This window comes from Crinia signifera, chromosome 4, assembly GCF_055691185.1.
Source record: "Crinia signifera chromosome 4, ASM5569118v1, whole genome shotgun sequence".
In the NCBI taxonomy this organism is placed as follows: domain Eukaryota; kingdom Metazoa; phylum Chordata; class Amphibia; order Anura; family Myobatrachidae; genus Crinia; species Crinia signifera.
Genome location: NC_139220.1, coordinates 254,993,564 through 255,016,906, shown reverse-complemented (window position 1 = coordinate 255,016,906; position 23,343 = coordinate 254,993,564). Strand labels below are relative to the sequence as shown.

Sequence of the window (23,343 nt, the reverse complement as noted above, 5' to 3'; positions counted from 1 at the left end):
ATAACATCAGCTGTGTCCCATACAATACGCCATGCATTGCGAGATGCCTGACTGGAGTGAGACGGCAACTCCTGGACAAGTTTCCTGATGTTTGTGGACAATGCATCTTGTTCACATTGCTGTGTGTATAGGACGCACAAACGGCTTCTGCGGATTAGATGGAAATGCAGCATGCATGCACAGTGCACGGCTTTGGCTATACAGTATTGCATACATAGTTGAATATATATATGTGTGTGTGTGTGTGTGTGTGTGTATATGTGTATATATATATATATATATATATATATATATATATCTATATATCTATATGTGTGTGTATATTATGGTACTCTGTGATATGTTGGCTATTCTAAAAACCCTTTTCTGATAGGACCAGCCCATAGGTGTGCGGTCAGCAGTTTAGCTTAGAGGAACTTGTGTCTGAGAGAGGAATACATCCACACCTATTTTATAATTGTCGGCTGAAGCCTTTTCTGCAGGACTGGCAGTATACTTGGTAGATTGTGTGTGGCAGATAACTAGAGAGACGGCGCACGCTGGTTCAGTCTGGAAGAATTGCTTTAGGATGCTTTGCTAAGCTAGAAGAAATCAGTCACTTCGACTTCTCATCAAAATTCTTGACTGCGTCCACAATAACTGCTGCAGAGACTAGACATGCAGTATCCGTCCCAGCCCCGTTTCTGCTCCACTCGCCCCTCATTTGTAATGAGCTGCAATATTTAGTAACAAAGAGCTACTACCCACTGCTCTGTCTTCTGGGCACAACAAGCAAATGGCTCGTCCATTTCACTACAAGTAAAATAATTAACTGTGTATATGTCTTGTCCTTTCCATCAGGGCAGTAAGTTTAGCTATATATTGGATTTTGAAGGTATCTAGCTCTATGAAGGTCTGCGTGGCATATACTGTAATTGTTATTGCACTATAGTCAAGTGGTTTGGCTTGTTTCTTTTTCTTTCCTGCAGCTGTTTACATCGTAGTTGCTTTCTTCTGAATCAGTAATGACCCACTCATCACCCACAGGATGTTTGTTACAAGGCGGAAGGAGATGTTTTAACAGATTCTATTGTTTGTAAATAGATAATCTCACAGTAATGTCACTTTTGTCATGTTATCGGTCTTAGATTTGTTTGCATTTTCTTTCCTGTTTCAGTCTGGTTTTGCTGCCTCAAATGACCCACGAGTTGTAATATTAAGTTTTGAAAACATCTTGAGTCATTGTTCTAACTGCGGACACACCCTACCCTGTTAGTTTGTAGTGATGTGGTTATGTTGGCTTTCAGTTCGCCAGGTACTCACTTGTAGGAAATATTTAACGGTGTTCTGTGTGTATAGAGCAATTATCTTTATAGTGGACCCCCGTGGGTGTGGTATGGGGGTCCGATAGTTGGGATTCCAATGGTTAAACCCGGCATGCTCAACACCCTTATGGGCTTGCTAGTCCGACTCTGGCCTGCTGCACATGCCACAGGTTCTAGTCTTCCTCGTGAAACCCTACATGAGAGAACAGCAACTGAAAGTTGTGAACCTGTCTGCCGGGGTTATAATTGTCGGGATTCTGACGTTGGTGTACTGACCGTCGGAATCTCAACTGTCAGGAGGTCATCCGGCACCCGGAGTCACTCATGTTGAGCTGAACCAATATCCAGTGAGAGGTTTTGGCATACAGCAATCGGGATTCCAGAAATATGAATACTGACGCCGAAATCCTTACAATGGTCAGAAGACCAGCGCTGGAAGTTCGACGACATTCAAAATTTGTCACCTTAATCCCAACTGTCCACATCCTGAATGTAGGTTTGCTATGACTGTTTAGAGTTAGGCTGCGGAGGGCATTTAGGTTTACGTAGTATTGGATTATGCTGTGAGGGTTAGGGTTAAGCTCCAGGTGGGAGAGTTAGTGTTAGGCCCTAAGGTGATCGGGTTAGGCTGCGGGGATAGGGGTTACTTTTTTTTTTAGGGTAAGACTGTGGGTACGGAGGGATAGGTGGGGAACAGAAGAGCGTTTGAATTCTTGTTTAGCAGGTGTTGGGAACTTCTGGCCACTGGCAATCCCTTAACCATATATATAATATTTATAAAAAAGGGGGGTACCCTAATCTGCGCCTGAATGTCACAGAGCAGTAACTCAGATGGATCTCCTGTTAGACTGGATCGAGAATTTTTAGAGATGAAGAATAGAGAAAGTTCAGAATGCGCTATGAGAAACTAATGGACATATAATAAAAAATATTTTTATTTGTAAAAGATTTACCCTTTAAGTATAATATTGTATATGTACAAGGCAAGGGAAACCTATACAACAAAATGCACTTCATTCTGCACTGGTAAGGGAAGAAAAAACACTGCGTACACATACACACACATACACACACACACATATATGAAGAATAGAGAAAGTTCAGAGTGCGCTATGAGAAACTAATATAATATAATAACATATAATAAAAAATATTTTTATCTATTCTTCATATATATATATATGTGTGTGTGTGTGTGTGTCCGTGCACGCACGCAGTGTTTTTTCTTCCCTTACCAGTGCAGAATGAAGTGCATTTTGTTGTATAGTTTTCCTTTGCCTTGCAAAAGCTACATTTAATTAATGAGGTGCTTCTAAACTGGTAGGAGGTTGGACGGTACTTGTGAGTTATCCGGGCGCCCGATGTTGAAATTATATGACAGTACATTAAGAATACGATGCGACGCGATTTCCTTTGAAATTTCCTTGTAGCCAAAAACGCGTCGCATTGTATGCCATTGTATGGTATACATGGCACGCGATGCGACGTGATTTTAACCCATCCCGCCCAATTGTAATCCCGCCCTCTGCCACATCTGGCACAATTTCACTCTGAGGGAGTTTTGACAGGAGAAAAGAAGTGGCTTTCTGTGGTGCTGTGTATGAGACTTTTCGTGAGGTGATTTTTCACAAATTTGCATTAAATTTCTTGGGATATTGGCCCATTTTGCCCCTTACATCCTATCTCACGGTATGGCTTTGCCAGGCAGTATCTTCAGCCTCCCCAAAACGGAAGAGGATACTGTGAAGTTCATGCAGGACAATGGGCTTCTTCCATCAACAGCTACCTGTCCAAATGGACACCCAATGCGCCTGTCCGTGAAGGAGCGGAAATGGCGCTGCTATATAAAAAGCTGTGGCAAAAAGCAAAGTCTGCGGGCCTCACTATTTTACCCTGGATGCAGACTTCCATTTATGACAATCCTCAGATTTATTTTCTGCTGGTGTGAGGAACTGACATCCATAGACTTCTGTGACAAACATCTAAATATCTGCAATAAGACGGCTATCTTTTACAACGCCTTGATGCGGGAGGCGTGTCAATGCGACCTCATGTCCCAGCCTCAACGCCGGATTGGTGGAGCAGGCAAAATTGTGGAGATAGATGAGTCGCTGTTCGCAAAGAGACAAGCCAATGTCGGCAGAGTTCTCCCACAGCAGTGAGTGTTTGGAGGAGTGTGTCACGAAACAGGGGAATGTTTCATGTTGCCTGTGGAAAAGAGAGATGCGACGACCCTGATGACCGCAATTGCAGAGCATATCAAGGCTGGCACTACAATTGTAAGCGATTGCTGGCATGCCTATAATACCGCAGAACTGGAGCGGGCTGGATACAATCACTTGAGGGTCAATCATAGATATAACTTTGTGGACCCGGACACTGGAGCACACACACAAAATATAGAAAGACTATGGGGATGTGCAAAGTGGCGGAACAAACGCCAGCGGGGCACAGCCCGCCATCACCTTGACTCTTACATGCAAGAATTTGTGTGGCGAAAGTGCCTGGCGGGTGACAGCCCATTTAACCGCATTCTACATGCACTAAGTTTGTTGGCTAAGTAATTACGCCTATTAATGATTGTATGATATGTGTTCTTGTTCTAATTTATTGCTGATATATGATGATTACAGTTATTCCTTAAATTCTGTTGTCCTTAATGTGTCAGATATGAATGATATTGATGAATGATATTGGATGTTCACAACCAGGCCACTATCAACGTGAACCCGAAGCGTGGCGAGCGCAGCGGTACGCGTCCTCCGACCTTTTCATACCCCCACTATCCACGTCGGCGTGGAGCTGAGAATAGAATAGTGTGGCGAGCCCGAAGCGTGGCGAGGGGACGCGGACACCTGTGAAGCCCGCGAGGGGACGCGGATAGCTGTTAAGGTGTCGGCGTCCCCTCGCCACACTATTCTATTCTCAACTCCACGCCGACGTGGATAGTGGGGGTATGAAAAGGTCGGAGGACGCGTACCGCCGCCCCTCGTGGGCTCGCTGCGCTCGCCACGCTTCGGGTTAGCGTCATTAGTGGGGTGGCGTTAACAATGGGGATGGGATTTCAGTTTTGACACTTTTTGGGGGTTTTGGGCATTTTTGCATTGAAATAAATGTAAAATCGGGTCTCAGGGACCATTTTACATTGATTCCAATGTTAAAATCGGGTCCAGTGCTAAAATCGGGTGCTGCTCTCGTCGCGTCGCATGCCATTTGGTTAACATGCGATGCGACGCGATTTTTTGTGACACGATCAAAAGTCGGGCGCCCGGATAACTCACAAGTACCGGTTGGACTTTGGTGCCATGTTTGCACACAGTGTATTTCTGTGGCTAGTTTTCTGCAAACCTTGGCACCATTCTAGTTTACTGGAGTACTTCTAGAGTGTTCGGCGTAGTCATGCTCGCTGCGGATCATCTAGTCGCACTTTTGTGCAAAACAAAGGTGATTTACTGGGTATTTAGGACCGAAAGCTGCTGTAGAGTTGTTTGCGTACAGTAGCTTGCAATCTACATGTTGCCCTCATGTAGCGTGAAAGCATTTTGTATCTTAAGACCAGCCCTGCCACAGAGCATTTTAGGCCACTCTTGCGTTACATGGGTTGAAAACATGTTTTTCTGGGTTTGCAATGATTCTCCTGTAGAGAAGTTCACATCCTTGGAACACAGAATCATTTCAGTTCTACGGGAGTCTCTGAGACTCGTGAAATCCTGTGGCGTGCGCTACTGTAACCTCCCCAGTGCAAAGCTTTCAGCCGGTTCCTGCTATGAGCTTGCCCACTGTGTCAGGAGCATTGATACACACCACACGTCTGACACCAGTTAGGCATGTAATTGCCCAAAACTCGTAACCAACACCAGTTTTCAGAATAACTGCCAAAACCGCAGGGCAGGGGGCCTCTCCCCTCTGATTTTGGCCCTCTCTCTCAGCACCAGACAGCTTGAGGTTTGTTCCTGCGGGACACAGACCTGCCTTGTTAGGAAATCCATCCACGCTGTTCAGCGAGCGTACAATGCCTCAAATAGCTCTGTGTACAGTAAGCAGGAGTGGAAATAGGCCATAAGAACAAGCAGTATGAGTTATAAATATAGAATATTCTGTGCCCTCAATTCCACACATGTTAGTCATGGAAGGGCAGTGGGAGTTCTACACTTATAAGGTATATACAAACAGGACTGGGCTAGATGCTAGTATGTGTGCTTAACTGGATTGCTTGTAAAGCAGAGACCGCCCAATTGCGGGAATTCTGCCGCACAGGTGACCTGCTGCACACAAACACGACATCTGTGTGCTGTCTGTATTATAAAATGTTATTCATTATTCGCCGCAGCATTGATATTTATAGAGCTTTTGGTGATCAGTGCTTTTGAGTGGTGGTCTTGTGGGGAAGGGGGGTAGTTGACAAAATTATTCTTTGCCTTTTAATAGTGCCAAGTCTATCGTCTGTCGTCCACGGTAATATTACAGCCCGAAACTGGGTGACTGGAATTTACTGGGAGACGCGACCGCTTATTCAGTGGTAGCCATGAATGTATTGAAGCATTAGAATATTTTTTTATTGAGTTTTCCAACTTCAGACTATTTTAGTTTTCAAAAACAAAAGGAATCCTCAGCGATCAGAAAAACCCATTCGCCAAAAACTGCTTGTATTTGGCAGTTTAAAGACGAGTTTAATTTCTGTTGACAGAAAGCACTCTACTGGAGACTGGAACCGAGTTACTTTTGGCAAGAAAAAAAAACAAAACAAAAAAAATAAAAATAAAATAAAAAACTGCTATTGTAATGCTCATCTATGAATTAATTTCACCGTACTCGAGCACCCGCTTGCTAACAACCTGCACCAGTTGACGGAGAGCAATACAGTATTAACTTGGTTGCTACTTATCAGAATAAAATTTATCTCCTCACCCAGAAGTAATTTCACATCAAACCTAATGTATATAGAGAGAATTTATTTTTAACGCATTCACTAAAGTCGGTTACACACTGGAGTACATCCGCCAGATATGTTGTTTCCAGCCAAATCTTAACAACATATCTAGCATATGGCTTGGTGTGTATGCCCAATATAATTGGAAACATGCGTTTGCTAGCAACGTAGCCCGGTAGGCCCTGTTCCACAGCCAACCGGATGAAAACGCTTGCAACAAAGTTCTGAAGGTCATAGAGATGTTTTGCTCTGTCCTCCTTATATCTTCTATTGTGTACCCAAGATGAGTGTGGTATATAGTTCCAACACTCGGGATCCCGGCAGTCATTAGCCCGGCGTCGGGATCCCGACTGGCCGGACTCAGACAGCATGGCGAGCGCCACCTATTCTGCCTCTATGTGGGTCGTGGAGCCCCACGAGAGAGAATAGCCGGTGGCCGTCGGGAACCCAGCTGTCGGTGTTTTAACAGTCGGGATCCCGACGTCGGGTAAATGACTGTCGGGACCCAGTCTGGCACCCCCCAAGATGTGATATGTTTTCTCTGAGAGGAAGTGGTTGGTGTTAAATCCGTTGGTACTCTTTACTTAGAAGGGCGCCCATCTCGGGCATTGAATGCACTAAAAAATCAGGTGCGATGCGACAGACGAGATGCCCGAGATTTCCCATAGGGAACAATGTTAAATGTCTCAATTGACCCGATTTTCCTGTTCAATGCCTCAATTGACCCAATTTTTCCATAGGAAACAATGTTAAATGGGCCACAGAGGCCAAATAGGCACCCTGAAGTGAATAATGGCCACCCAAATTGTTAACGCCACCCCACGATCAACGTCAACCCGAAGCGTGGCGAGCGCAGCGAGCCCGCGAGGGGCGGCGGTACGCGTCCTACGACCTTTTCATACCCCCACTATCCACGTCGGCGTGGAGTTGAGAATAGAAAGTGTGGCGAGCGCAGCGAGCCACCGAGCCCGAAGCGTGGCGAGTGCAGCGGAAACCTTCACAGGTATCCGCGTCCCCTCGCGGGCTTCACAGCTGTCCGCGTACCCTCGCGGGGCTCGCTGCGCTCGCCACGCTTCGGGCTCGGTGGCTCGCTGCGCTCGCCACACTTTCTATTCTCAACTCCACGCCGACGTGGATAGTGGGGGTATGAAAAGGTCGTAGGACGCGTACCGCCGCCCCTCGCGGGCTCGCTGCGCTCACCACGCATCGGGTTGACGTTGATCGTGGGGTGGCGTTAACAATTCGGGTGGCCATTATACACTTCAGGGTGCCTATTTGGCCTCTGTGGCCCATTTAACATTGTTTCCTATGGAAAAATCGGGTCAATTGAGGCATTGAACAGGAAAATTGGGTCAATTGAGACATTTAACATTGTTCCCTATGGGAAATCTCGGGCATCTCGTCGGTTGATCGCACCCGATTTTTTAGTGCATTCAATGCCCGAGATTTTTTACTAACGATGCCCACGATCAAAATCGTGGGCGCCCTTCTAAGTAAAGAGTACCAATCCGTTTTCTGTAGTGGACTATAGTCTCTCTTGTGACTTTGTGTAAGCATAATAGTTTGTATGGCACGTTGTGTTCCGCACTCTTTTTTCCAGTGTTTACCATTTCTATAAATGTCCTTTCATAAACAATGTATCAGAGTACAAATATTAGCAGAGGACAGTGTGCATCCATTGATGCGTCAGTATTGGGCCTGTGGTGGAACAGAAGCTGCTCTGTTATGAAGACACAATGCATAGTATGATATGCCAGCGAGGTGCACCCTGCCTGCGTGGGGGCTTGTTTTGTTTTACTGTATGTTCATTGAAATGATACACTTGGGCCTGGAAAAGAGATGAATGGGAATTGTTGTGCCTTGTAAATGACAGCTGCAGAGGAGTTGTGTTTAAAATGTAAATTAGAGATTTACTTATTTTGATTCAGTGTCTTGTTTTGGAATGTTGGTCAAATACATCTTTGTCTTAAAAAACATGTGTACAGTAGCATTTTGGTGTTATCCTTCAACATTTAGCACAGCTTCCTTTTCTCTTTCCAATGAAGTGCTCTGCCCTGAATCAGTCAGTTTTCACCTTCAAAACAATAGTTATCTCCTGCTACTAGAAATAATTGGTTGGTACATACAAACAGTATACAGTAATTCTGTTTGGTATTTTGTCAACGTCCATTAAAGACATCCATCAGACCCTGCAGTGTGCACTGAAGTACTTCAGCTGTGGTCAGCCTGGCGGTCTAGTGAAAGGACGAGTCAAGTTCTGTTTGCCTCTTGCTCCCCAATCACTGTATGAAATTCAGACTGAACATATGTACAGGTTGTTCATAAAAAAAATACCATAGGAGAAACTGCATTAGTATAAAAGATAGACCCAGGGGTGCAGTGAAGAGGGCTCATTTGGGGGTTATTTTCCGGGCCGCACTATGGGATTCATACAAGGTACTTTTGATAGCTACTGTCTCTTTACACTGGATCAATGGATTCGGAGAATTGGGGAAACCTAAAATAATCCACTTTGGGCTGGATTTATAAAAACCAGTGAGTATTATATCTAAGTATTAGTGTATGTCAGGGATGCAGTGGTGTAGCTTGTGTAAGGCAGCCCCCGCTGCTGCTTGGGGAAGCGAGCGACAGCAGGGGTCTGTGTGGCCACCGGGTGCTGGCACCCGCCCGGCGCACTAACAATCATCTGACTCTGGCGGCATGCTGCAGCAGTGCCGCCTACCACTGCCCGCATGCTGGCTGAGCACGGGAGGCGAGTTGGCCGCAGCATGTCAGAGACAAACAAATACCCGCCTCACTACGCTGTACACAGAGCCAGCTATTAGCTACTGTGTACAGGATGGGCGGGAGGTTGGTTGGATGGGCGGGTGGGCTGCGCCAGAGGGGGCACATCTCCTCCATTGTCTCCGGCTCTACTGTATTCAGCGTCCCCTGCTTCCCTCTCTCTGAGAGAAGAGGAGCAGGAGGGACCTGTCTTATACTGATGGTTACCTTTGCTGCAGCCTCCTGGACCCCGTGTGGTCGGGGCAGCACACCGTAATCTCCTTCCCCCATTACTTCCCCTGCATATGGCTCTCACAGGTCAGTGAAATTACACAAGTAATGAAGCTTATACAGTGAAGGGGAGGAGCAGGGAGTGGGCTACAGCCAGAGACATAAACCTGCTACCCTCCTACAGCCTTACCCTAACCTCTCCCCTCCTGCAGACTTACCCTGACCTCTCTCCTAACCTCCCTTCCTGCAGCCTTACCCTTACCTCTCCCCTAACCCTAGCCTCCCCTCCGGCAGCCTTACCTAACCTCTCCCCTCCGGCAGCCTTACTCTCCCCTCCGGCAGCCTTACCTAACCTCTCCCCTCCGGCAGCCTTACCTAACCTCTCCCCTCCGGCAGCCTTACCTAACCTCTCCCCTCCGGCAGCCTTACCTAACCTCTCCCCTCCGGCAGCCTTACCTAACCTCTCCCATCCGGCAGCCTTACCTAACCTCTCCCCTCCGGCAGCCTTACCTAACCTCTCCCCTCCGGCAGCCTTACCTAACCTCTCCCCTCCGGCAGCCTTACCTAACCTCTCCCCTCCGGCAGCCTTACCTAACCTCTCCCCTCCGGCAGCCTTACCTAACCTCTCCCCTCCGGCAGCCTTACCTAACCTCTCCCCTCCGGCAGCCTTACCTAACCTCTCCCCTCCGGCAGCCTTACCTAACCTCTCCCCTCCGGCAGCCTTACCTAACCTCTCCCCTCCGGCAGCCTTACCTAACCTCTCCCCTCCGGCAGCCTTACCTAACCTCTCCCCTCCGGCAGCCTTACCTAACCTCTCCCCTCCGGCAGCCTTACCTAACCTCTCCCCTCCGGCAGCCTTACCTAACCTCTCCCCTCCGGCAGCCTTACCTAACCTCTCCCCTCCGGCAGCCTTACCTAACCTCTCCCCTCCGGCAGCCTTACCTAACCTCTCCCCTCCGGCAGCCTTACCTAACCTCTCCCCTCCGGCAGCCTTACCTAACCTCTCCCCTCCGGCAGCCTTACCTAACCTCTCCCCTCCGGCAGCCTTACCTAACCTCTCCCCTCCGGCAGCCTTACCTAACCTCTCCCCTCCGGCAGCCTTACCTAACCTCTCCCCTCCGGCAGCCTTACCTAACCTCTCCCCTCCGGCAGCCTTACCTAACCGCTCCCCTCCGGCAGCCTTACCTAACCTCTCCCCTACTGCTGCCTTACCCTAACCTCTCCCCTACTGCTGCCTTACCCTAACCTCTCCCCTCGTGCAGCAATACCCTAACCTCCCATCCTGCAGCCTTTCTCTAACCTCTCCGCTTTTACAGGCTTGATTTATTCTCTCCCTAGCCTCCCCTCCCACAGCCCTAGCTGCAGCTGTACCCACTCCGGCAGCCTTACCCTATTCTCTACCCTAACCTCTCCTCTGGCAGCATTACCCTAACCTATCCCCTAACCTCTCCTCCGGCGGTCTTACCTTAATGATTAAGGTAAGACTGCCAGAGGGGAGGTTAGGGGAGAGAATAGGAAAAGGCTGCCGGAGGGGAGGTTAGGGTAGAGGTTATGGAAAGGCTGCCGGAGGGGAGGTTAGGAGAGCGAATAGGGTAAGGCTGTGTTAGGGGAGAGATTAAGGCTAACCTTGTCACTCCAGCTGTTGTTGAAATACACATCCCAGCATGCCCTGCTACAGTTTTGCTATTTGGTCATGCTAAAACGGATGCAGGGCATGCTGGGATGTGTAATTCAACAACAGCTGGAGTGACCAGGTTAGCCATCACTGGTGTATGTACATCTTCCCTGGATACTTAAACTGCTGGCTTCCCCGCCGCCTGAGAGCTTCACCGCTCCGGTCCCCGCTACACAGCCGCCATGCCTCCCCAGCCAGGTACCGTCTCCCCGCCAGCACTCCGGTCCCCATCCCGGCCCCGCTCCCCGAACCAGCCACTGATTGCATTCGATTAATATTATGTGCAGCTCATAATATTTATCGATCCGACATTCTACGGCGTGCCTGCGCATTGCGTCGAATGTCAGCATAAAAATGCATGCAATCATTCGATTTATCGGCCAGATGTGGCCGAAATAGACTGATTGCATGCAATATCTCACATATGTATGGGCAGCATAATAATTATTTGTTTTTTATTGCTGGAGTTTAAATCCTCCACTGATGGCAAAGGGGTGCCGGATGACTGCCCGGCAGTCAGGATTCCGACAGTCATTATACTAATGTCGGAATCCCGACTTTTAAAACCCTGATAGACGAGGCTATTCTTCGTCGTGGGGGTCCACGACCCCCATAGAGGGAGAATAAAATAGGTGGCGCACTGCCCGCAGCATGGTGATCGCAGCGAGCCTGCAAGGGGCTTCTTTGTGCTCACCCAACTGTCTGAGTCCCGGCAGTCGGGATTCAGACATCGGGCTAATGACTGACGGAATCCCGACTGTTGGTGCGTTATACCTTTATACCAAGGGTGCCTACTCCTCTGAGAGCCTTGGTACCACAAGCACCTGTGCCTATGAGAGCCCTTGTACTAAAAACGCCTGCGCTTCTGAAAACCTTTGTACCAAGAGGCCTGCGCTTCTGAGAGCCCTGGTACTACGCACGCTTGCTCCTCTAAGAGCCCTGGTACCATGAGCACCTGTGCTTCTGAGAGCCCTGGTACCACGCACGCTTGCTCCTCTGAGAGCCCTGGTACCATGAGCACCTGTGCTTCTGAGAGTTTTGGTACCATGCACGCTTGCTCCTCTGAGAGCCCTGGTACCGCGAGCACCTGCGCTTCTGAGAGCCCTGGTACCATGCACGCTTGCTCCTCTGAGAGCCCTGGTACCGCGAGCGCTTGCTCCTCTGAGAGCCCTGGTACCGAGAGCGCTTGCTCCTCTGAGAGCCCTGGTACCACGAGCGCTTGCTCCTCTGAGAGCCCTGGTGCCACGAGCGCCTGCTCCTCTGAGAGCCCTGGTGCCACGAGCGCCTGCTCCTCTGAGAGCCCTGGTACCAAGAGCGCCTGCGCTTCTGAGAGCTCTGGTACCAAGAGCGCCTGCTCCTCTTTCTTCGTGAAATGAATGTAAAGCACCAAAAGGCGGGCAAAGACCTGGTCCAGACATAAGTGATATGAACATGGAAACTTGCACTGACTACAGTGCTGATATTTTGATACCACTCATTTATAGCATTTTGTGCATATAAAAAAAAAAAAAATAGCAGAAGATTGTATACAATATATCCATCAACAGGAAATCCAGCACACACAATTGCAATTTACCTTTCCAATAAGCACACATTGTAACGAGTATTATCTGTGTTTGTTTAAGATAAAATCTGGCTCCACAGAGAAGTAAAAGTGACCAGCTGCGGGGGTTTGTTTGTGGCAGTCGCTTGCATTTCACTGTTCGGCTGCCTGTTGAGTGGGAAAGCAATAGGAAGGATTGTGTCATTTTTCAAGGAAACAACTTTTTTTTTTTTTTTTTAAAGGTTTCATCCCACTCCTGGCAGCATGAAGTTTGCCCGTGTGGGCTAAGGGCCAAGCTTGGCGGGGAATATCAACCAGACATGCCAGGAGCCTTCCCTCACTGGCCAGGCTCTTACACTCTTTTCTGTTTTGACTGTTTATACACCTGACTCTGTAATGCATTCTCTTCATGACTGAAGCCTGCGGAGGCTTGTGAGCTTTTATGTGCCTGGGAGCTACATGTGTGTATATAGGGATTCTGGGCCCCAAATTATCTACAAATCCAGGGTGTTTTGTTATTTCCAGGCTACAATCCCAGAATTAATTTCAGGATTGGGATTAAGATGACCCCCTACCCCCCACCACCAACTAAAAAAAAAAAAAAGTTCAAGGTGTCATTGCTAATTGAGAAAGCACACTCAGGCTATATGCTAAGGGTTCTATTTATCAACTAGTGATATTCTTGTTATTGCTCATTATGATTGATAACTGGCATTCCAATTATTAATTTTTCAAATACAGGTACACCACCGATTTTCCAGCAACCGTTGGTCCGGAACCTTTGGACAATTTTGCTTTGCCCCGATTAAAAGAGGTTAAGGACCTCCTTTAATCCATTTCTGCGCATGGGCGTAACACGCAATAGGTGCAAGTGTCAGTGGGTACAGCTTCTGCAGACACTGCAGGTGACACATGAAGCATCGGTGGTGGGGCTGTTATGTCGTCCTAGGTCACAATAATTACCACACATGGGCGGAACACACAGCATAAACATGTGTCACTGGGTTCAATAAGCAATATTATATTGTAGCATGTATTTTACTATTTATTGCTTTAGAAATGTACTTAAGGTAAAAAATTAGACATATTAACAGATCCTCCTTTAATCCGGCAAATTTGATAATCCGGCACGGCACTGGAACAGACTATGCCAGGAAATCAGCGGTGTACCTTTTACTTGACCATTAGGCGCTGATTGGCTAAAGCACAATTTCTCATTCAAAGCGAGCGATAAGAAGAATATCACTCATTAATCTGCACCTACGTACGGTTATTCGCATGTCCATATCTTCACCTGTGAGATCGCGTTCTGATTCAGCTGCCTCATACTCATTATCATCATCAATATTAGGCAGAGTTACATGATGATCATTGGTGGTCACTCTAGTGGGGAAGTGGTCGTGGTGTAAACTCCTTTAAATGGGTTTTCAAAATGGCAAATGTATTTATCGATCCGAGAACTGTGACCACACCCAAACTCAGAATTTAATTTGGCCATGAAATATTACATTCATATATCTTATATTAGTAAGCCCGCTCAAAGATAATGCTTCGAAAACTAGTAGATGTAGATTCACTTGCTGACCATAGATGGCAGTGTTTTGGAGACACACGGACACTAGATATTATATATATATATATATATATATATATATATATATATATATATATATATATAAATACAGAAGTACCAACAAACACACTCGCCATTTCTAAGAATGGGATGCAAACAGCACCCACTTCCCAGGATGGGGTGCATTGGCCTGTGACCACACAGTCTAGTAAATACAAACACAGGGGGCCCAGCACTCACTACAACAAACTAACTCACCTTAACATTCAAATAATCAATTAAATAAATAATGGGGTTTTAGTTCATGAATTGATCAATGCATTTAAGCTTGCAGCCCATCGCCAAGGGACCCCATTTCACTGCAAGATATATATATATATATATTTTTTTTTTTAAATATAGATATAATGCCATGCTTTAGATGACATGCTTAAGATGCAGGTTTCAAGATGGCGGGCTAAGCATGTGTGTGCAGGTCTTTCAGATGATCACTTTAGAGGGAGATAAAGGTTCAGTATATTTCACAAAGCAGCTTCCCACAAATTTGCAGCTGTACATGTCTGAGTGAGTGAGGTGTGTCATTGGTATCTAGTGCATTGATAGGCAGTATTCTAAGGAGTTTGGTTTTGGGCTACAACATATGGCTGCTACTGTCAATTGATTAAGTATGGCTGTAGCATTTGGGCTGTGAAGTGCTGGTCAATTTACATTTTAATTCTGTGATGGCATGCAGCTATGCAGAAGGGGCTTTTACATCCATGGGATGCAGCCTTCAGTACATGTACAGTAATTTGTATTTGAGGATCTTTCTAAGATAATGGGGGTATTCAATATGGGAACATCCCAACAGTCAGAATCTCGGGCTGTTTTCGCCCAGCTCGACTGACAGTTGACAGCCGGAATTCAATGTTTCCGTTGTCAAGTGTTGATAAGCGGGCGTGTCTGTGAAAATGGCCACAGATTGTTGAATTGGACAATCCGCGTTTGTTTCCAACAAAACAGATCTGACTTGTTTTACAGTCGATACAGAAATGGATTCTCAGTAAGGCAGCGCTACAACCGCAGCTGGATTGCTATCAAGGAGCACCAACTCCTTAGCATTTAAACATAGACATAAAGAAGAAAAAGATAGCTCTCCAGCGCTGGTTGAATCCAATGCGAGTTGGATTGGTAGTGTCCTTAGGTCCGTACCCCAGAGGGACCACACTGACCTTGGTGTTGGTCCCTATATACAGGCAAAGGTATCTTTTGTGGATTCAATCTCAAGATGATAGTATACACTCCTATCTAGACACGGGGGGATAACAACTGACCTTGTTGCAAATCCCTATATGCACATCACGGTTTCTTTAAAAACTGCAATTTTTCTTTGGCACATATACTCTGTTTCAGATAGTACTGACCTGGTGGCAATGCCCTATGTTCATATAGGGGTTTCTTTTAGTACGTCCCAATCGGCAAAATGATTCTCCAGACCAAGGCAGCATAAATCCAAAATGTCCAAAATTTATTACAGATAAAAATTCCAATACGGATAAAAAAGGAAATTTTAAAAGATAAAGAGAGGGACCGAGAGCTCCAGATCAAACCACCTAGAAAATCTAACTCATCCGGACTGAGATAGAGAATGGTGGGACCGATGGCAGGGGTCAAATCCTGAAGCTGTCTGTACCTCCCTCCTCACACCAACGCGTTTCAAAGTTAAATCCTTCCTCAGGGTGTGCTACTGATCACTACATGAAGGGTTTTTATACCCAAATCTCCAATGTAGGGGTGGGAACAATCATGCCCCGGTTTGGAGAGGGCATGAAAACCCGGATTTCATCACAATTAAACAGAATGAATGTGCATCTAAATAACATACTTTAAAAATCAATACATAGTAGATAAAACATTAAATAATTGTTAAAAACCATGATATACATAAAAATCAATGTGGGAATTTGCGGATCACATATATACATTTAAGAACATAACCAGAGTCCGTTCCGGGTTTACCGGCGTGGGGAGCCTTCCTTTTCATGCGTGTTTGGGTCCGTGTGATGGCGGAAGTTCTGGACGTCGTGTAGCGCGAAGATTCCGTTTCCGGAAGTACGTCCGCGTCACTTCCGTCTTTTGGAACGCAAACAGGGAAGTGTTTTTGACCCGCAAGCCGCATATCAATAAGACGGCTCCCGACAATCGTTGTAGAAGTGGTAGTTATACAAAACAAAGGAAAGAAATATAATGAGTGTTATTTGTATTACAATCCCCATATCCTCAAGGAGATAAATCAGGTTTGGTTAAAAATGACATACGTAATATTTATCACACAGAACGGAGAAGCCAGCTAGTACTGGCAATACATCCCTGATCGCCCCTCCCACTTGCTGCTTCTCCGTTCTGTGTGATAAATATTACGTATGTCATTTTTAACCAAACCTGATTTATCTCCTTGAGGATATGGGGATTGTAATACAAATAACACTCATTATATTTCTTTCCTTTGTTTTGTATAACTACCACTTCTACAACGATTGTCGGGAGCCGTCTTATTGATATGCGGCTTGCGGGTCAAAAACACTTCCCTGTTTGCGTTCCAAAAGACGGAAGTGACGCGGACGTACTTCCGGAAACGGAATCTTCGCGCTACACGACGTCCAGAACTTCCGCCATCACACGGACCCAAACACGCATGAAAAGGAAGGCTCCCCACGCCGGTAAACCCGGAACGGACTCTGGTTATGTTCTTAAATTTATATATGTGATCCGCAAATTCCCACATTGATTTTTATGTATATCATGGTTTTTAACAATTATTTAATGTTTTATCTACTATGTATTGATTTTTAAAGTATGTTATTTAGATGCACATTCATTCTGTTTAATTGTGATGAAATCCGGGTTTTCATGCCCTCTCCAAACCGGGGCATGATTGTTCCCACCCCTACATTGGAGATTTGGGTATAAAAACCCTTCATGTAGTGATCAGTAGCACACCCTGAGGAAGGATTTAACTTTGAAACGCGTTGGTGTGAGGAGGGAGGTACAGACAGCTTCAGGATTTGACCCCTGCCATCGGTCCCACCATTCTCTATCTCAGTCCGGATGAGTTAGATTTTCTAGGTGGTTTGATCTGGAGCTCTCGGTCCCTCTCTTTATCTTTTAAAATTTCCTTTTTTATCCGTATTGGAATTTTTATCTGTAATAAATTTTGGACATTTTGGATTTATGCTGCCTTGGTCTGGAGAATCATTTTGCCAATTGGGACGTACTAAAAGAAACCCCTATATGAACATAGGGCATTGCCACCAGGTCAGTACTATCTGAAACAGAGTATATGTGCCAAAGAAAAATTGCAGTTTTTAAAGAAACCGTGATGTGCATATAGGGATTTGCAACAAGGTCAGTTGTTATCCCCCCGTGTCTAGATAGGAGTGTATACTATCATCTTGAGATTGAATCCACAAAAGATACCTTTGCCTGTATATAGGGACCAACACCAAGGTCAGTGTGGTCCCTCTGGGGTACGGACCTAAGGACACTACCAATCCAACTCGCATTGGATTCAACCAGCGCTGGAGAGCTATCTTTTTCTTCTTTATGTCTTTGTTTTACAGTCGGATCTGTTTTGTTGGAATCCAGCTTATATGCTGTCGGAAACGGCGGCATTGAATAGGCGGCGGATGCTATTTTCCCCGACAGAAATAGCGTCTGGCATTGAATTCCCCCCAATGTGTGGTTTGATGCTTGCCCATGTATCTGTGTGATGATTAAAGGTGAAGTCCTCGTAAACACTGTGCACTTAAAGGGACATCTTAGTGTAATTTGATGTCAATTACATTTGCGTTCCATGTTGTGTACTATTTGCTAGCTTACCCTGAAAGCAGTGAGCTAACAGTTACTAAAGAGCTGCGAAGCCCTGGAAACAGTAGCTGTGGTCACCAAGTCCCTCTGTGAATATGATCCTAATAATAATAGACCTACAGTAATTATTGCACATTACTCAGAGGGGGGATTTAAGTGTTTTATCGTAGTCAAAGATTTTTCCCATTGCAATAGGCATAATTGGGAATTCTTTTATCTGGCATGTTTGGCATGAATTGCATCAGCTATAATTTTATATTTGGTCTATATTCCCCTTTTTACAGTTACTCTAGGAACATGCATATGCTAGATATACAGTAATTGGGTGTAATGTTTTGGTTCTGTAGAATCTGTTCAAGTACTATACCAGACAAATCCCAAATGGCTGTTTCAAGGGATCACGTGTAATGAGGGTGAAGAAGTGTGTTTTTGACAGTTCTAAGATTATTGTAGGAGAATTTTCACATATCAGTGGCACAGACTGGAGGATGTAAGACGATAGTGTATAATGACGAGTGAATATTAGATCTTTGAATAATATGCGATCAATGGACAGACAATGGTCACTAGGTCAACCACTAATGGTCGACACCTTGAAATGGTCGACATTGACACAAGCTTATGATCAACATAGACGTGGTTGGCATGCATAAGGTTGACGTGATTTTTCACTCACGGGCCTAAGGCGGGTATATATATAGCGCAGAGGGACGCGGTTCGCTTATATGGTGTCCATGTCGACACAACATCCCTTGAAAATCTCATGTCGACCGTATTCATGTCAACCGTATTTATGTCGAACATAAGCTTGTGTCAGCCTTCGGTATGTTGACCATTTCAAGGTGTTGACCTTGATTACAAGTGACTGTCGACCTAGATATTGGCTGCCACTTATACCGTAACCCTTTGAACAGTAGATAATCATTTTGCATTATTTATTACGTAGCCAATGTACTGTGTACAAAATCGAAAAAGTATATTGAAAAATAACAGTGACCTGCGTTAACCTGCCAATAGTCCAGTTCAAAGCAGCAATGTGAAAGGGGTGTTATGATAGATTTTTGTGCTTTATAGTATTGAGTGTTTATTCTCGCACTCAGATAGATATATGCACTGCTTATCTATCTATCTATCTGATTGGCATATATATCCTCATGCGTATCGTTCAGTGGTGCACGCTCCCCCAGATTGTTAACAATAAGCCCAATTGCCTGAACATGCAGACCAATGTGACGCTTTTGTCAGTGACTGCATGTTTGACGGGGGTCCTGGTGGTGGTACTGAACTATATCGTTAAAGAGATCGTTCAGGGTTTTCCCATAGGATGTTTGTTTTCATCCCGTTCATATTGAACAGTGTGTACAGACCTTTGGAGTCTGAACAAGTTAGTTATTCTCTTTATGTATGCAGTCATGTGTCCTTTCCCCCTCTCCCTTTAACATAATATTGTGAGGTGTGTGTGTGTGCCACCGTTTGTTCTGTAGTGAGGTGGCACTTGTTGTTCACCCTGATTTATTCTGCTTCGCAGACAGGAAGTGGCGACTAGGGACTCATTAATGCTTCAGTCTGTATTGTTCTCTCATCTGTCCTTCATTAGTCATAATTATGCTAGCAAAAGGGAAGTAGAGTTTTTGCTTTGGGTCATGCAAACCATGTGTTCGGCAACAGATTTGTATTAACCCATGGATATGTGACTGTTATTGATGCTTCATAAAGGAAAATTTTGAAAAATTACCCCCCCTGCCATAGACTCCATGCCCCATTCACAACACACACATCATTTTGAAGCGAGTTCACTTCGTTGGAACGCCACAAACTTTTTTGAATCCTGGCATCCTGTCCTAGAGTATCCAATTTTTTTTTTCACAACAGCCACAAAGCTAAAAGTTTAAGGGTGTACAAACGGTGCGATTTTGGCAGGCAGTGTTGTCTAGATAGTCAAAATCGTACAGTGTTAATCATGCAGGCGATACTGATGCACGGCCCCGTTAATTCAGCATCGGCAATCAAAATAGACTGTGCCGGCAACTCTATCTTAACTAGATCATAGACTATCCTAGTGAACATAGTCAAAATATCCAGTGCATGTAGTCAAAATCTCCCATACATATAGTGAAAATAGTAAAAATCGATCACTATCAAAATATCGTACCATGTGCACACCACTAATGAGAAATTTTCCCCAAAATATTAAATTAATTAAATAGTGTTTAAATGTCATCCTAAGGGTTAGTTATGTGGTGAGGGAAAAACTTTGCTTCTGTTTTGTCCACATATTTTGTGATGGGAAGCCACAAGTGCTTGTTTTGTCTATTATATTAACCAATATGAATCTTACACCTGGACCACCAACACGAGGCCACCCTGCAAGTGTCCAAAGGCACATTCGTATTCATATAGACCAGTAAGAAGCCAAACCTGTTGTTAGAACAGCATCATTTCTATAATTAATACGTTTGTTTGAAATTCAAATATTTTAAGGATAAGGTGATAGTTGGTGTGCATCAGCAACGAATCCTGAACAAACTTGCCTTAACCAGGACTAGCACAAAATGTCTATAGTGACCTTACCGTGTGTACTCTTTGTCTCATGGGATCCATGGGATCCTGGCGCTTAACATGCTGGTGGCCAGAATGCCGACAATGGCATTCCCATGGTCAGGAGGGTATGGTATAACTTACCAACAGTTGGGATTCCGACAGTCGATTCTCCAACATTGGAATCCTGAAGATCAGGAGCCTGACACGGGGGGGGGGGCTAGCAAACTGAAGCCCCTTGCGGGCTTGGTAGCGAGCTGGTCTCGCCACCTATTCAATTCTCCCTCTATGGGGGTTGTGGACCCCCATGAGGGAAAATAGCATGTGTAAGTCGGGATTCCGATGTCTGAAAAACGACCAATGGAATCCCGACTGTCGGTGAGTCATTTGGCACCCGTCAGGATCCCAACACCTTGGGATTCTGGTGCTGGTCTTTTCACTAGATTCTGGTGCCGGAATCTCGACTGGCAGCGAGCACCAATATGCCATCTTCATCCACTTCTAATTATGCTCCATTGGACCTAGTGTGGGCTTTCTTGTATAAAACATAGCTGTCGGTTTATTTAACCCTTTATTCACACACCATTGGTTTTTATTTGGTTTTCATATAGAGCAAAAGATGATATGCTAAAAGAACAACCCTGGGGTAAATGTGGTCATGGAATCTTGTTGTGATGTGTTTATATGAGCAAATGTATTATCTTTCATTGTTTAATATGTTGTGTCAGGTATTATTGTTACAGCACTGTCGATAAACTCTTCTTGCCGCCTTTATGCAGTAGAGGCGTATATTGTGTATTTCTGAGCATTGACTATAATGCAATATCGCTGCACAGTTGTGTGAGTGAGAATCGTACATTGTACTTCTGTGCTTTACAAAGAACATTGATATACAGCAATAATGCAGGTGGTCTAAGCAAATAACCTCAAGCACTGTTTGTTCTCATTTATTTGGCCACCAATGTAACAGAGATGACATCAGGTCAATAATGTTAATTGATTTATCTTTTGAGTGCCTAATGTGTTGGCTAAACAGTGTGAATTGTTGTATCAGACAAGATGGAGAGGCTCTCTGATGTGTTTTTATTTTCATTTTGTTTCTACAGTGTGCCCCAGCGAGTGTGGGAAACAGGCTTGTTCAGACCAGAATGAGTGCTGCCACCAAGAGTGCCTGGGAAGCTGTACTGCTCCGAACAATGACAGCGCCTGCGTGGCTTGCCAGCATTACTACTACGATGGGAAGTGTGTCTCTAGCTGTCCGGAGAACACCTATAGGTTTGAGGGATGGCGCTGCATTACCCTGGAAGAGTGTGCTAATGTGCACACCTTATTTATTGGAGCAAACCGATTAAGTATCCACAATGGAGAGTGCATAGATGAATGTCCATCTGGCTATATGCTCAATGGGAGCCAGAGGTAAAAAATAAAATAATGATGGATTTACTTTCTCTGTAGGTTTAACATTTCTTACTGTGAAAGGTGGTGGTGGTTGGTAAGGCAGAGTACAAGGCCTGTCTCTTATGGTGTGTACACACGGTGCAAGTACCGTGTGATGCGATCATATCGCATCGGGATCGCAATGCACGGCATGCATAGAACTTTGACTATATAGGGCAGATCTGCACTATATAGTGTATGCAGCCAAGACTTTTTGCGTTACGGGAGCACGCATCGGGATCGCAAGGGTTAAAAACCCATGTGATCCCGATGAGATCATGCTGATTGTACCCATGTGTGCACACGCTGCAATTTGGCAGCCGCCGATAACGATTTGATATCGGCGGCTTTTGGGGTGCCGTCATCTGCTAGCAGGGAGGGGGGGTGCCTCACGTGGGTGGGATGTGTGGGGTGGGGGGGTCAGTGGCCATGCGGCATTGAGCAGCATGGCCCTCGTTGGGAGATAGAAATAGACTACTGCAACACAGTATTTCTACTATTTGATTCTGATGCTGCGGGACGTGCATCGGGATCGAATCGGAATTGGATGCGGCAAAGCACAATGCGATTTCAACTGTATAGTCAAAATGGATAGCGCACATTGCGTCTTGTGTACACAGCATAACTCTGGCAGTCATGAAGCAGGCAGCTTGATCCTCCAGATGAAGGTATGGGGATAGTACAGTTGTGTGTGCACCTACCATCCAGTCTCTGAGTGGACTAATTACAAAGGATGCTGGAAGAAAATAAGTCCTTTGTAACCACTATCTTCACTGCTTGTATTTGCATAAGAGAATCTCATCTGAGCTCTCATAGTAATATGGCTCCTGCTTTGCTACTCTCTGTTTACCCACTGGTCTTGGTGTTTCTCTTTTCCAGCATGTTCTGCAGCCCCTGTGATGGGCTCTGTCCGAAGGTGTGCGTAGAGGAGAAAACCATAGACTCGGTCACCTCAGCCCAGAATTTAGAAGGGTGCACTGTGCTGAAGGGAAACCTGCTGCTCAATCTCCGCAAGGGCCGTGAGTATCCCAAGCTTTTAATATTGTTATAGTTATTCCCACATAGTATGGGCAATATTCAGTTGTGTTCTAGACGGCCTCAAACTGAGCTATTCAAGTTTAGCTGTGCCGACCCCCCTGGGTGAGAGGGGGGTGAGCTGAAGTTAAGGTAGCCATACACACGCAAATTTATCTGCAGATCTCTCTGGTTGGAACAAAAACATGGTTATGGATGATAGCAAATGACAGTTGACCATTTGCTTGGAAATGCTGGAAAACTGACAAACTGTCACTCATCCATAACCATGTTTTTGTTCCGGCCAGCCAGATCTGAAGATAAATCTTACTAGTGTATGGGCACCTTAAGTGTAGTCACTCAATTTAGCGCTCAAATGTGACTTCTGGCAGTGTGCTCATTAGTAATCAGCCAATATTTACATAAAAAGCAGCAATGGACAGAAGATCAAATGCAATATAACCGTTGAATATGGCCCTACCTGTCCAA

General features: G+C 45.4%; 1 protein-coding gene across 2 annotated transcripts in view; it reads left to right on the top strand.

Annotated features, from left to right (window-relative positions):
* The window catches only part of IGF1R (insulin like growth factor 1 receptor), a 195,305-nt gene that overhangs the window by 116,268 nt on the left and 55,694 nt on the right, over positions 1 to 23,343 (top strand). For both annotated transcript variants that reach the window (XR_014473539.1, XM_083184253.1), the window contains exons 3-4: positions 21,510 to 21,819; positions 22,720 to 22,859. Coding sequence is in view for 1 of the 2 variants with exons in the window: in XM_083184253.1 (XP_083040379.1) it covers positions 21,510 to 21,819; positions 22,720 to 22,859 (450 nt within the window). In the remaining variant the exon portion in view is untranslated. The remainder of the gene's footprint in view (positions 1 to 21,509; positions 21,820 to 22,719; positions 22,860 to 23,343) is intronic.